Source organism: Mobula birostris, chromosome 1, assembly GCF_030028105.1.
Source record: "Mobula birostris isolate sMobBir1 chromosome 1, sMobBir1.hap1, whole genome shotgun sequence".
In the NCBI taxonomy this organism is placed as follows: domain Eukaryota; kingdom Metazoa; phylum Chordata; class Chondrichthyes; order Myliobatiformes; family Myliobatidae; genus Mobula; species Mobula birostris.
The window spans coordinates 100,054,369-100,067,234 of NC_092370.1; the positions used below are offsets into that span (position 1 = coordinate 100,054,369).

General features: G+C 44.0%; 1 protein-coding gene across 1 annotated transcript in view; it reads left to right on the plus strand.

Annotated features, from left to right (window-relative positions):
- LOC140189414 (1-phosphatidylinositol 4,5-bisphosphate phosphodiesterase delta-1-like) overlaps positions 1-12,866 on the plus strand; it is a 42,111-nt gene that overhangs the window by 16,172 nt on the left and 13,073 nt on the right. Inside the window, exons 6-9 of the mRNA XM_072246117.1 lie at positions 1,951-2,152; positions 4,582-4,726; positions 10,444-10,584; positions 11,617-11,757. Coding sequence (XP_072102218.1) covers positions 1,951-2,152; positions 4,582-4,726; positions 10,444-10,584; positions 11,617-11,757 — 629 coding nt within the window. The remainder of the gene's footprint in view (positions 1-1,950; positions 2,153-4,581; positions 4,727-10,443; positions 10,585-11,616; positions 11,758-12,866) is intronic.

The following is a 12,866-nucleotide window of genomic DNA, read 5'->3' on the forward strand; positions in this document are numbered from 1 at the left end:
CTAATGAAGTAACAACAGAGTGTATGTTCGTGGTCTTCTGCTATTGTAGTCAAGTCAAGTCGAGTCACTTTTCATTGTCATTTTGACCATAACTGCTGGGACAGTACACAGTAAAAACGAGACAATGTTTTTCAGGACCATGGTGCTACATGAAACAATACAAAAACTACACTGAACTACGTAAAACAACACAAAAAACTACACTAGACTACAGACCTACCCAGGACTGCATAAAGTGCACAAGACAGTGCAGGCATTACAATAAATAATAAACAAGACAATAGGCACAGTAGAAGGCAGTAGTGTGTGGTGTAGTCTATCCACTTCACGATTCAATGTGTTGTGCATACGGAAATGTTTTTCTGCATATCGCTGTTTGAACACATGGTTAGTTGCGTTTCTGTCCCTCTCCTGATAGCTTGAACTACTCTCGACATTCTCCTCTAACCTCTCTCATTGACAAGGCATTTCCGCCCACAGAACTGCTGCTGACTGGAGTTTTCTTTGTTTTACATCATTATCTGTAAACTCCTGAAACTGTTGTGCATGAAAATTGCAGGAGATCTGCAGTTTCTGAAATGCTCAAAACATCCCATCTGGCACTAGCAATCATTCAATAGTCAAAGTCACTTCGATCACATTTATTCTCAATTCTGCTGGTTATGGCACCAGCAGTAGCGTCCTTGTCGCAAGGCTTTTTGGCAGCTGCTGAGGATGTGATCCAGGGTCCCTCTGCCAGGGCAGAGAAGACATGATGTTGCCTCACTTTTGCCCCAGGCATAAAGGTTGACTGAGACTTGGCAAGAAATTTTACACAATCTGGAAAAGAACAACGTGCAGGGAACCTGCCTGCCAGATGTTGGACCAGGAGATCTTCCGTATCAGCGCACCCTCCCACCATATCCAAGCTCACTGTTGCCCCATACCTACCATCCTGTTGGTATGCACTTCTTTGATAGCTGCTCGCAAGTCTTCCTGTACCATTCTGCATCTGTCCCTACCCTGATCTCTGTTGAAGTGGGTTGCAGGGAAATTGTCCCACCCTGCCTGACCGGACACCACTGTCCCTACCAGATCCCAGCGCCTCAGGTGTGACTCAACCATCTTCACTGCATCTTTGGCCTTCTATTTCCTGCCTGTCCAAACATCAGTGCCTGCTGATAAAACGTGGTCGCTGGAATCTCTGTACAGCAGCAATTCTCCTGTGCAGGCAACAATGAACTCCTTGTCCAGGCTGCTATAGTTTATTCACCTCCCTGTACAGAGCAAATCTGCTCAGGCGACGATGGAGGCCTAGCTATTTTCGAAGATCGCCACGGGTCATTCTTTCAAGAGCCTCAGCTGTTTTCATGAGTTTCCCTTATACCAGCAAGGGGCAGTAGATTCGGGGAAGTATGACATCCTGGCAGCTTAGCCTGATTTATCCACATTGGTAAGCCAGACTTCAAACTCCTTGTTGGTCTTCCAGATGGCAGCTGCATCTCTAAGGCTGCAGTCAAAGACTCTTGTCTGGTTTTTCAGCGATAAATGGGAAAGCAGTACCTTCCAAGGAGAAGAAAAGCTTGTCCATGAATCTACCTTTCTTTAACACCAAATTTCTGGATTGCAATCATTTTACAGTACCAGCGATCACCGATGTAGGTTGAAACCTCATCACTGACTGTAATTTATACGTCTTCTCTGTGCCCACGTGCTTTTTCTCCAGGTCCTTGCACATTTCAAGCACGGGTGGGTGTGGGTTTGTTGGTGCCAGAAGCATGGACAAACTTCTGGGCTGCCCTCAGCACATTCTCAGATTATGCCGGTCATTAACTGAAAATAACACATTTCACCGCACCTACGTATTTCGATATACATGTGAAAAATAAAGCTAATCTTAAGAAATCATAACCCTAATTACAGTGCAGGTAATACATGAATGGCATTAATAGCAGTGTGTTCTTTTGTTAGCGAAGCGTCATTTCTTCATGACCAAGGATGGATTTCTGTTCTTCCTGATGTCACCGAGAGGGGACATTTTCAACCAAGAACACGACAAGGTTTACCAAAACATGACAAAGCCACTCGATCAATACTACATTTCTTCCTCTCACAACACCTACCTGCTCAGAAATCCGCTGGACGGTTCCAGTATAACCGAGACCTTCATTAGGTACTGGCACCATATTGCAGAAGGGGGTTTGGGATTAAATGGGCAGCAAAGGTTTTTTTAAGTCTGTTTTTGGCTGATGCGAAAGGGTGGGGGATGGAGAATGCAGCCTAGGATTTCTCAAGGGAGCTACAGAAAGGGTCTTAGTACATTTCAAGAGGACTGGGATATAAAGGCAAGGATGTACAGCTGAGTCTCTGTGAAGTGTTTGTCAGATCTCATTTGGGATATTGTGAGCAATTGTATTTCTTTTTTGTTTTATTTTGAGATACAGCTCGGAACAGGCCCGACTGGCCCAACGAGTCACGCTGTCCAACTGCCCACCTAGTAAACAGTCACCTAATCACAGGACAATTTACAATGACCAATTATCCTAATAATGGTTTGTCTCGGGACTGTGGGAGGAAACCGGTGTGTCAGGAGGAACCCATGCAGCCATGGGGAAAACATACAAATTCCTTGCGCTTTTAGGCTCCATTCCCAAGGAAAGATGTGCTAGTACAGAGGAGATTTGCCGGAACAATCCCAGGACGAAAGTCCTAAAGTATGAAAATCGTTTGATGTCTTTGGGACTGTACTTAATGGGATTGAGAAGGATAAGAGAGAAGTAGGGTGGAGGTCAATCTCATTGAACTGACTGGATATTAAATAATCTGGATAGAGTGAATGTGTAGAGGATACTTCCTACAGTGTGAGAGTTTAGGACCAGTGGCAAGAGCCCAAGAATGGAAAGGTATCTCTTTAGAACAGAGATGAGGAGGAATTTCTTCAGCTGGGATTGGTGAATCTGTAGAGTTCATTGCCACAGACAGCTGTGGAGGCCAAATCATTCAGCACATTTACAGTGGAGTTTGACAGATTCTTGATTAGTATGGATATCAAAGATTTCAGGAAGAAGGCATCCAAATGAAATTGAGAGGGTTAATAAATCAGCCATGATGGAGCAGACTTAATGAAATAACTGGCTTAATTCTGCTCCTGTATCTTATAGTCTGACTGCTCTATGGTGTATGATCATTGCGGGCCTGGCATAGTGAAAATCCTGTGGCTATGGTCATTGCCAAGATTACTGGTATCATAGACAGTGAAAATGATTATCAGGATTTACAAAGGGATCTTAATCAGCTGGGTATGTAGTCTGAGGAATGGCAAATGGAGTTTAATTCAGATGAATGCAAGATACTGCTTTCTTGCGAAGTCAAACCATAATCGTACCTTTCCAGTTGATGGCAGGACCCTGGAGAGTATTATAGAACAGAAAGACCTTGGAGTAGAGATACATGGTTACCTGAAAGTTTGGGCTTAATTTCAAGTTTAGTTTTACTTTCATTCAATCATGCATATAGATTAGATAAATTAAACAATGTTCCTCTGGAACCAAGGTGCAAAACACAGTACACATATTACATACAGCATGTAAAACAATATTAAGAGATAAATTAAATTGGAAAGAATGCAGAGGAGATTCACAATGATGTTTTCTGGACTCAAGAGCCTGAGTTATAGGTTGGACAAGCTGGGGCTTTTTTCCTTGGAACACAGGAAACTGAAGGGTGTTCCTGCCGAAATGTGTAAAATCACGAAGAGTGTAGTTAGGGTGAATGCGCACAGTCTTTTCTCTAGGGTTGAGAAATCAAGAACTCGAGGACATAGTTTTAAGGTGAGGGGCCAGAAGCTTCATATGAACCCAAGGGGCAAAATTTTCTCAAAGAGAGTTATCAGTATATGGAACAAGCTGCCAAAGGAAGTGTTTGAAGTAGACACAGGACATTAATCACATTTAAAGACTCACAGATAGGAAAGATTTATGGGGATATGGATCAAACGATGGCAAATGAGACGAGGTTAGATTGCAATGTTGACTAACGTGGACCGTTTGGACCAAATGGCCTGTTTCTGCACAGTATAACTCTTTAACTGTGCCATTGCAAAGTTTATTCGGTTTGATGAAGTTCCCCATGGTGGACTCAGAAGGTCAAGAGGCATGGGATCCAGGGACATTTGGCTTTTTGGATTCAGCTGTGGATTGCCCAAAAAACACAGAGGCTGGTCGTAGTTGGATCGTAAACTGCTTGGAGATCAGTGACCGATGATGTTCTGCAGGGATCTGTTCTGGGACCCTGATAAGCTGCACAGATAGAGTGGTCAACCAGAGACTTTTCCCAGGGCATAAATATGACGGGTCACAATTTTAAGGTCATTGGAGGAAAGTATAGGTCAGGGCGGGGGAAATGTCAGAATGACTTCCAGGCATTGTGCAGAGGCAGATACATTAGCAACATTTAAGTCACTCTTAGATAGGCACATGAATGAAATAAAATTGGAGGGCTATGTGAGAGGGAAGGGTTAGTCTGATCTTGGAGTAAATTAAAAGGTTGGTGAAGGGCCTGTACTGTATTTGTATTGTATGTTTTATCCTCTCTCATCATCAGTGAACTGAATAAAGGCTGCCGCTGGATGGAAATGGAATGCTGGAATGGACGGAACGGTGAGCCTGTCACTTATCACGGCTTCGCCCTCACCTCAGAAGTCCTCTTACGGGACGTCATGGAAGTCATAAATAATTATGCCTTTACGGTAAGCTGACATGCTCCATGCAAAGCTTGTGTTGTAGAAACACAAACAGGATGCTGGAGGAACGCATCAGGCTAGGCAGCATCCATGGAAAGGAGTAAATAGTCAACGTTTCAGCCCGAGACCTTTCATCAGTACTGGGGGAGAAAAGATGAGAAGTGAGAGCAAGGTGGTGGGGGGAGGGGAGGAAGTACAAGGTGGGAGGTGATGGATGAAACTGGGAGAGGTGCAGAGATGAAGTAAGAAGCTGGGAAGCAGATGGGTGAAAGAGACAAAAGGCTGGAGAAGGGGAAATCTGACTGGGGAGGATAGAGGACTGTGGAAGAAAGGGAAGGGGGAGGAGCACCAGAGGATGGTGACGTAGAAGTAAGGAAATCAGGTGAGGGAGCGAAAAGGGAACGCGGGAATTGTGAAGGTGGAGTGGAGCAATGACCGGAAGCTCGAGAAATATACATTCAGGCCATCAGGTTGGAGGTTACCCAGATGGAATATAAGGTGTTGCTTCTCCAGCCTGAGTGCGGCATTAGAGGCGGCCTTCGATTGACATGTCGGAATGGGAATTGGAAGTAGAATTGAAATGGTTGGCCACCGGGAGATTCTGTCGACTCCGACTGTTTGCTCTTTTCTGTAGATGCTGCCTGGCCTGTTAAGTTTCTTCAGCATATGGTGTTGCTTGGATTTCTAGCATTTGCAGATTTTCTCATTCCTGTGTTGTAGACACGGTTTCCCTGTAAGTTGGAAAGTGTGTTTGGCAGTGACAGTGAGGGTCGGGCCATTGGGTAATGAGACTGTCACCGATCTTTCACATTTGGCATTAATTCTACAGATGGGAAATGTGCTTGTCCATCCCCAAATCTATTACCTTACACCTTATTTTAATCAGAATCGGGGCTAATATCACTGTCAGCTGTCATGAAATTTGTTGTTTTCCAGCAGCAGTACATTATAAAAAAGATAAATTACAATGAGAATTGTAATCTATATAATATATGAAAAAAGAGTGAGGTAATGTTCATGGGTTAATTGTCCATTCAGAAATCTGTTGGTGGAGGGGGAAAAGTTGAATTTGTGTCTTCAGGCTCCAGTACCTTCTCAATGATAGTAGCAAAGAGAAGAGGGTATGTCTTGGATGATGGGGTTCCTTGATGATGGATGCTGCATTTTTGAGGCATCGCCTTCTGAAGATGTGCTCGATGCTTGGGAGGCTAGTGCCCATGATAGAGCTGGCTGAGTTTACAACTTTCTGCAGCTTTTTCTGATTCTGCACGGTGGCTGCTACATTGCAGACAGCAATGCAACCTATTAGAATGCTGTCCACGGTACTTCTGTAGAAATTTGCATAAGTCTTTGGTTACATACTGTATCCGTAGCATTATACACCACAGAAATAGGCCCTTCTGCCCAACTGGTTCACACTGACCAAAATGCCTGTCCAAGATGATCCCATGTGGCTGCATTAGGCCAATATCCCTCTAAATATTTCCAAATTATGTCCCGACTTGCCCTATGTTTGTAATTGTACCCACCTCACCCACTTCCTCTGGCAGCACATGCCATTTTCCCACCACCCTCTGTGCAAGAAACGTACCACTCATGTCCACTTTAAATTCTTCCTTCTCATCTTAAACCAATGCCCTCTTTGTTTTGACTGCCCTCTCCTGGAAAGTGAATGACTGACTCCCCTATCTGTGCCTCTGATATTTTCATAAACCTCTGTAACATCATCTCTCAGACTCCTTCACTCCAAGGAAAACAGTCCCAACATCGTTCAATGTCACTCAAGCCCTCCATTCCAGACAGCTTTCTAATTAATCTTGTCTACATTCTCACAAACTTAATCATATCCTTACTGTCGCATGGTGAATGGAACTGCACACTGCTCCAAGTGAGGTCGAACCTACATTTTGTAGGAATGAGGTACAAAGTCCCAACTCTTGTTTTCATTGCCTTGGCCAATGAAGACGAGTGTGCCACACACCACCTTCACCCACATACTACTCCAGATTAAATTCCATTTGCCACTTGACAACTGGTTGGATCATGTGTGTCATCCCCTGTATCGTGAACAGTATTCTGACAGGAGAGCATCACAGTCAGGTATGGAGGTTCACGAGGGGCTGCAGCGGGTTTTAGATTCAGCTAGTTCCATCACAAGCACAAACCTCTATACCATCAAGGACAACCAAGAGCCAGTGTGTCAAGAAAGCTGCATCCATTTCTAAGGACCCCGAGCACACAGGGCCTGTTCCCTTATTACAGACAGCTTTCTTCTCAGTCTTGTCTACATCCTCACAAACTTAATCACATTATCACAGTCACATGCCTCCATGTCATCAAGGACATCATCAAGAACCGGTGTCTCAAGAAGTCCACATCCATTACTAAGGACCCTGACCGTACAGGGCATATCCTCTTCTCATTTCTAACATCAGTGAGGATGTACAGGGGTCTGATGACACACATTCAGTGATTAAGAAACAGTTTCCTCCCACGTACCATCAGAATGTACTCTGAATCCCCTCACTATTCCTCTTTTGCACTATCTCTCTTTCTATCTGACTGGTCATTTATCTATTATGTATGTATGTCTCTGTTTATTTATTGTGACCTCATAAGTTTTAAGGTCTTGCACTGCACTGCTGCCAAAAGAACCACAAGTTTCTCATCATATGTTTGTGATAATAAACCTGATTCTGATTCTGAGGTCAGTGTTAACCACATGGCCAATTTTTGTGTCATCTGCAAACATCTACATTGCATTCCCTCTCTAATACATTAATACCCTGAATGGAATTATGCCAAAAGTAATAGCCTCCCTGTCACCCATCCCGCCTGCCTGTAACTCAGCCAGTTTTGTTACTCTCTCTCAGATCACTTAGACCTATCTTTCTAAACAGCCTGTCTCATAAGACCCTGTCAAGAAGCTTTCCCCCGGGATCTTAACCAAGTTTCCCTGGGATCAATAAAGTATGACTATGACTATCAGTATGAGCTTGACATAGTCCTCATTGACCCCATAAAATTCAATGGCTTTAGAAACCTTACTATCTCCTCAAAAGCAACACACTACCTGTGACAAATCCACACTGTCTGGCCCTAGATAGAAACATAGAAAACCTACAGCACAACACTGGCCCTTTGGCCCACAAAGTTGGGCGGAACATGTTCCTGCCTTAGAAAGTACTAGGGTTACCCATAGCCCTCTATTTTTCTAAGCTGCATGTACCTATCCAAAAGTCTCTTAAAGGACCCTATCATAACCGCCTCCACCAGCGTTGCCGGCAGCCTATTCCACGCACTCACCACTCTCTGCATAAAAAAACTTACCCCGACATCTCCTCTATACCTACTCCCAAACACTTTAAACCTGTGCCCCCTTGTGGCAGCCATTTCAGATTTCAAGAGGATACGAAGTGCCCTTTGCAATTAGAAGTTTAGAATGTTCCTCAGAACTGATTCCAATAATTTGTACACCATGAACATCAAACTGAACTGTCATTACATGATTTATTCCTCATGAAAGAGAAATACAGTATTAGCAGTACTTTAATCATTCAATAATGATTTTGTAACCATGGATGATAAAATCAGAATCAAGCTTAATATAGGTAAAATTAAAAGATTACAGATTAGGTTTATTTGTCACATGTACATCGAAAGATACAGTGAAATGCGATGCTTTGTGACAGTGACCAACGCAGTCCGATGATGTGCTGGTGCAGCCTGAGGGTTTAATCATTCTTCTGGCACCAACATAGATTGCCCACAACTTCAAACCCTGACCCGCACATATTGGGAATGCGGAAAGAACGTGGACCATCTGGAGGACACCCACATGATCATGTGGCGAACGTGAAAACTCCTTTCCAAACAGCAGCAAGAATTGAACCCCAATTGTGATTGCTGATGTTGCAAAGCATTAAACTAAGCACTACTTCACTCATAAGTTTGATGTTGTGAAATACAGTGCTTTGCAGCAGCAGTACAATGTATAAAGACATTAAAAAATGATAAACTATGATATAAATAAAGAGTACAAAATAAAATGGTTGTTCATGGGTTCATGGACTATTCAGAGATTTGAAGGTGAAGTGGAAGAAGCTGCTTTGAATCATTAAGTATGGTTGACAGGCTCCTGTACGTCCTCCCTGACAGTAGGAATGAGAAGAGGGGACGTCCTAGAGGGTGAGAGCCATTACTGATGGATGTCATTTTATTGAGATTACTACCTCTTGAAGATGTCGTTGATCATGGGAAGGCAGTTCCCGCGATGGTGCTGGATGATTCTACAACACTCTGCAGAGGTAGACTCCACAGGCTGTGTCAATTGGAACTTAAATAGGAGTATACAGATTTGGCAGAAAGTGCACCACTCAGCTACTTGAACCTGCTCTGTCACTTAATATGACTGCCAATCAAGTAACGATCACCTTAACTCCATATCATGACTAATACAGAAATGTTGAGTAGGTTAGAATTTTTCTCCCTAGAGCATGGGAGAATGAGTTGAGCTTTGACCATAAGATGCTCCATCTATTCCAGGTATCAGCTGTTGTGAACACATACACGTCGTTCCTTCAGATAAAGGGACATATGAAATACACACCAAATCATATTGCTTTGAATCCTCACACCTCTGGAATCCAGACACTGCTTTGTCATTGATTGCTTAAAAACAGAGCGATCGGCCACACAGGCTCCTTCTCCGGCAGAAGGATCCCAAACCCTTGCTTGCCTTCTGCATTCTCCTTGATGTTTAAATCTTCCTTGATGCTTTAATCAACAAATAATGGATGCTTTCATCAGTGAACTGTAGTCGAACTTCAGCTTGTGATCAGTCTCGAAGATTCTTCACTTTGTGGTCTCGAGATTCAAGTTTGAGTTCACACTCATTCCCTGGATTATTCTCAATGGCTGCAAAGTGCCAGGTCTCTCAGCCAATCTCCAAACTAAATCGAAGGCTCTAGATGTTTAAAATGAGAAACAGGCATCAAAAAAGTTAAATAAGCCGTTTCGTTGTATGAAAGATGTTGACTGAGTAAGTGTTGTACGCTGGCACCATCTTGACATGATACAGCTGGCACAAGAATAAAACAACAAATTTCCTGTGGGTGCTGAGTTTCCTCCCACATTCTAACAATGTACAGATTAATAGGTTGGTAAGTTGACATGCTATATTGATAAAAATGACACATTTCACTGTGTATTTTGATGTTGTGATGTCGATGTGACAAATAAAGCTAATCAGTTAATTTTGCACTCCTGGCAATGCCTTCCATGCACTCGCAACTCTCTGTGTTAAAAAAAATGTTTCCCTCCAACATACCCCCATGCAGTATTTTCCTCCAATCACCTTCAAATAACGTCCCCTTGCATTGGCCATTTCTGCCGTCTGGTTATCCACTCAATCAATATCACTCACCTTATTCTGCATTTTTTTTATACATTGTTCTGTTTCAGTGTACTGTGTAATGATTTAAGCTGTATGAGTAATATGCAAAACAAACCTTTCACTGTATCTTGGTCCATGTGACAATAATAAACCAATACCAATACCATAGAGTTGCTTCCCACCAGTGGGCACACTCGAGGACTGGGTCCCCATGAACAAGGAGGAATTCTATGGACGTCACCTGTGAAGCAGAGTGCTTCATTATTGTCCCCTTGCTGTAGACAGAAGCATGGTCTCTATGCCATCATGATGTGGTGTTTGATTCCAGGTCACTCCTTACCCCTTCATCCTGTTGCTGAGGAGCCACTGCAGCTTAGAACAGGAGAAGGTCATGGTGCAGGTCATGGAATCTATCCTGGGGGACAAGCTACTCTACAAGCCCTTCATTGGGACGATGCCCTCACCTGAGGTAAGGAGCGGAGTGGGCTTTATTCAAACAACAGGCACAATCCAGACCATGCCCAGCTGATGAGCACCATTTCTGCGAACCTTGTGACATCTGCTATCTCCCCATCCACCAAGACCGTGTTGTGTCCGATTGGGAGTCCTGTGGACGTACATTAGAGCTCTGCCTAGGACAGTGTCTGTCAGACACATTTGCCTGAGCTATTGAAGGTGGAGCACAGCCCACCAACACCGCAATGATGCAGAAATATTACTGATTGCTCCCGAGATGAGAAGTCAATCTGAAGAAGGAAACATTTAACAGGGTGGGAGAATGGGTGGATTCGGTAACGGTGTGGCGAGAGGCCGTGATGCCAGATTCAGATTTACTTGTCACACCCACATGGAAATATACAGTGAAGTGCATTGTTTGTGTTCACAACCAATACACCCAAGGACGTTCTGGGCCAGCCCACACGTTGCAGCACCGGCATACCAGTAGTGTGCCCACAATCCTAGACCAAACAACAGAGAACACAACAAAACAATAGACGAAGTAACACAACAACAGCAAAACAAACCTCTTCCTTCATTATGTCCTTGCAGACAGACACACACACACGCACACCTCCAACCTCCAGGACAGGACACCTTTGGCCTCCCGTGATTGTTCAGCTGTCTCAGTCTTATGGAGGGGTATAAAATCATGAGGGGCATAGAACGGGTGAATGCAGACACAGCTTCTTTTTCCCTGTGTTGAGTAATCTGGAACTGCAGGACACAGGGGAGAGGAGGTATCTGAGGGGAAACCTTTTCACTCAGAGTGTCATTACATGCAATGAGCTGCCAGGTGAGGAGGTGAACACATGAAGAACATTTAAATGATAGATGGGCAGGGATATGGACAGCAAAGGTTCTGAGGGATATGGGCGAAACACTGACAAGTAGCTCTAAATAGGAATCTTGGTCAGCAAGAGTTGGGCTGAAGGGCCTGTTACCATGCTGTGTGACTCTATGCTGACTGATTTGTTGCTTCTTGGCCTTGTGGTGGATGTAGGAACTGAAGGGAAAGATCCTGGTGAAGCTTAAGAGAGTAAACCGAGTGATCGGTGCAATTGTTGAGAACGAGGAAGCCTTGGACGAAGATGAGGCTGCTGAAATGGAAGAGGTCGCAAGAAAGCAGAAGTCTCAAGAAAAGGTGAGTCCCCTTTCTCTTCCGTCGTTCACCTCACTGAATTCCTTCCCTCAGTCCTGGCCAATTCATTCCATCTGTCTTTTCCTTGCTCAGTTATTCACCCAGTGACCCCACATTTCCTGAGTTGCGCCATCATCTCCTCCCTCCCTTATTCACTCACCCTCACTCACTCTCCCTCCTTCCCTCTGATATTCATTTCCTCCCTCACTCACTCCCTCCATGCTCGCTTTCTCTCCCTCTTTCCTTGCATATTCATTCACTTTCCCTCCTTCCCTCTCATTCACTTCCTCTCTTACTCGATCACTCACCTCGCCCTTGCTTGCTCACTCCCTCATTCAACCTCTTCCTCTCCACACTCATTCATTCACTCCCTCCATCCTTGAGTGATTCAGATTCTTTTATTTACCATGTGTCCAGAGAAAGATGGAGTGAAATGTGTCATTGTGTTAACAGCCAGTGCACCATGGTAGCAGAGCAGTTAGCACAACACTATTAAAGCTAGGGGCATCATATTTTAGGTTTCAATCCCAGCTCCTCTAGAAGGTGTCCCTATACACCCTCACTGTGGATTCTGTGGGTTTTTTCTGGGTCCTCTGGTCACATTCACTAGCTGGAGAACAAACATTTCAAGATGGCATGATGTCTTTGTGTTAATAGTACTTTCCAGAAGGAAACTTTTGAAAGAGGCAATTTGCTGCCTTCATCAGTCAGGGCATTGAGCACAGGAGGTGGGATGTTTTGTTAAAGGTGAGTGTTTTTTGGCACTTGCACATTGAAGCATACAGTAAAATGCCACGTTTTGCATCAAATCAAATCAGTAAAAATTTCGCAGGGCAGACCACAAATGTTGCCTCACTTCCAGTGCCAACATAGAATGCCCACAACTCACTAAGCCCAACCCGTACATTTTATTTAGAATGTGAGAGGCAACCAGAGCACCCTGAATGAAACCCATGCATTCACACAGAGAAGGTACAAACCCCTTACAGAAAGCAATGGAAATTGAATTCTGATCTTGGAGCTGGTGCTGCAAAGTGATTGCACGAACCGCTACACCACCAAGCTGTGTAGTTGCAGTGGAGAGTCCAAAGCTTTTAAGATTGTCCAAAAGA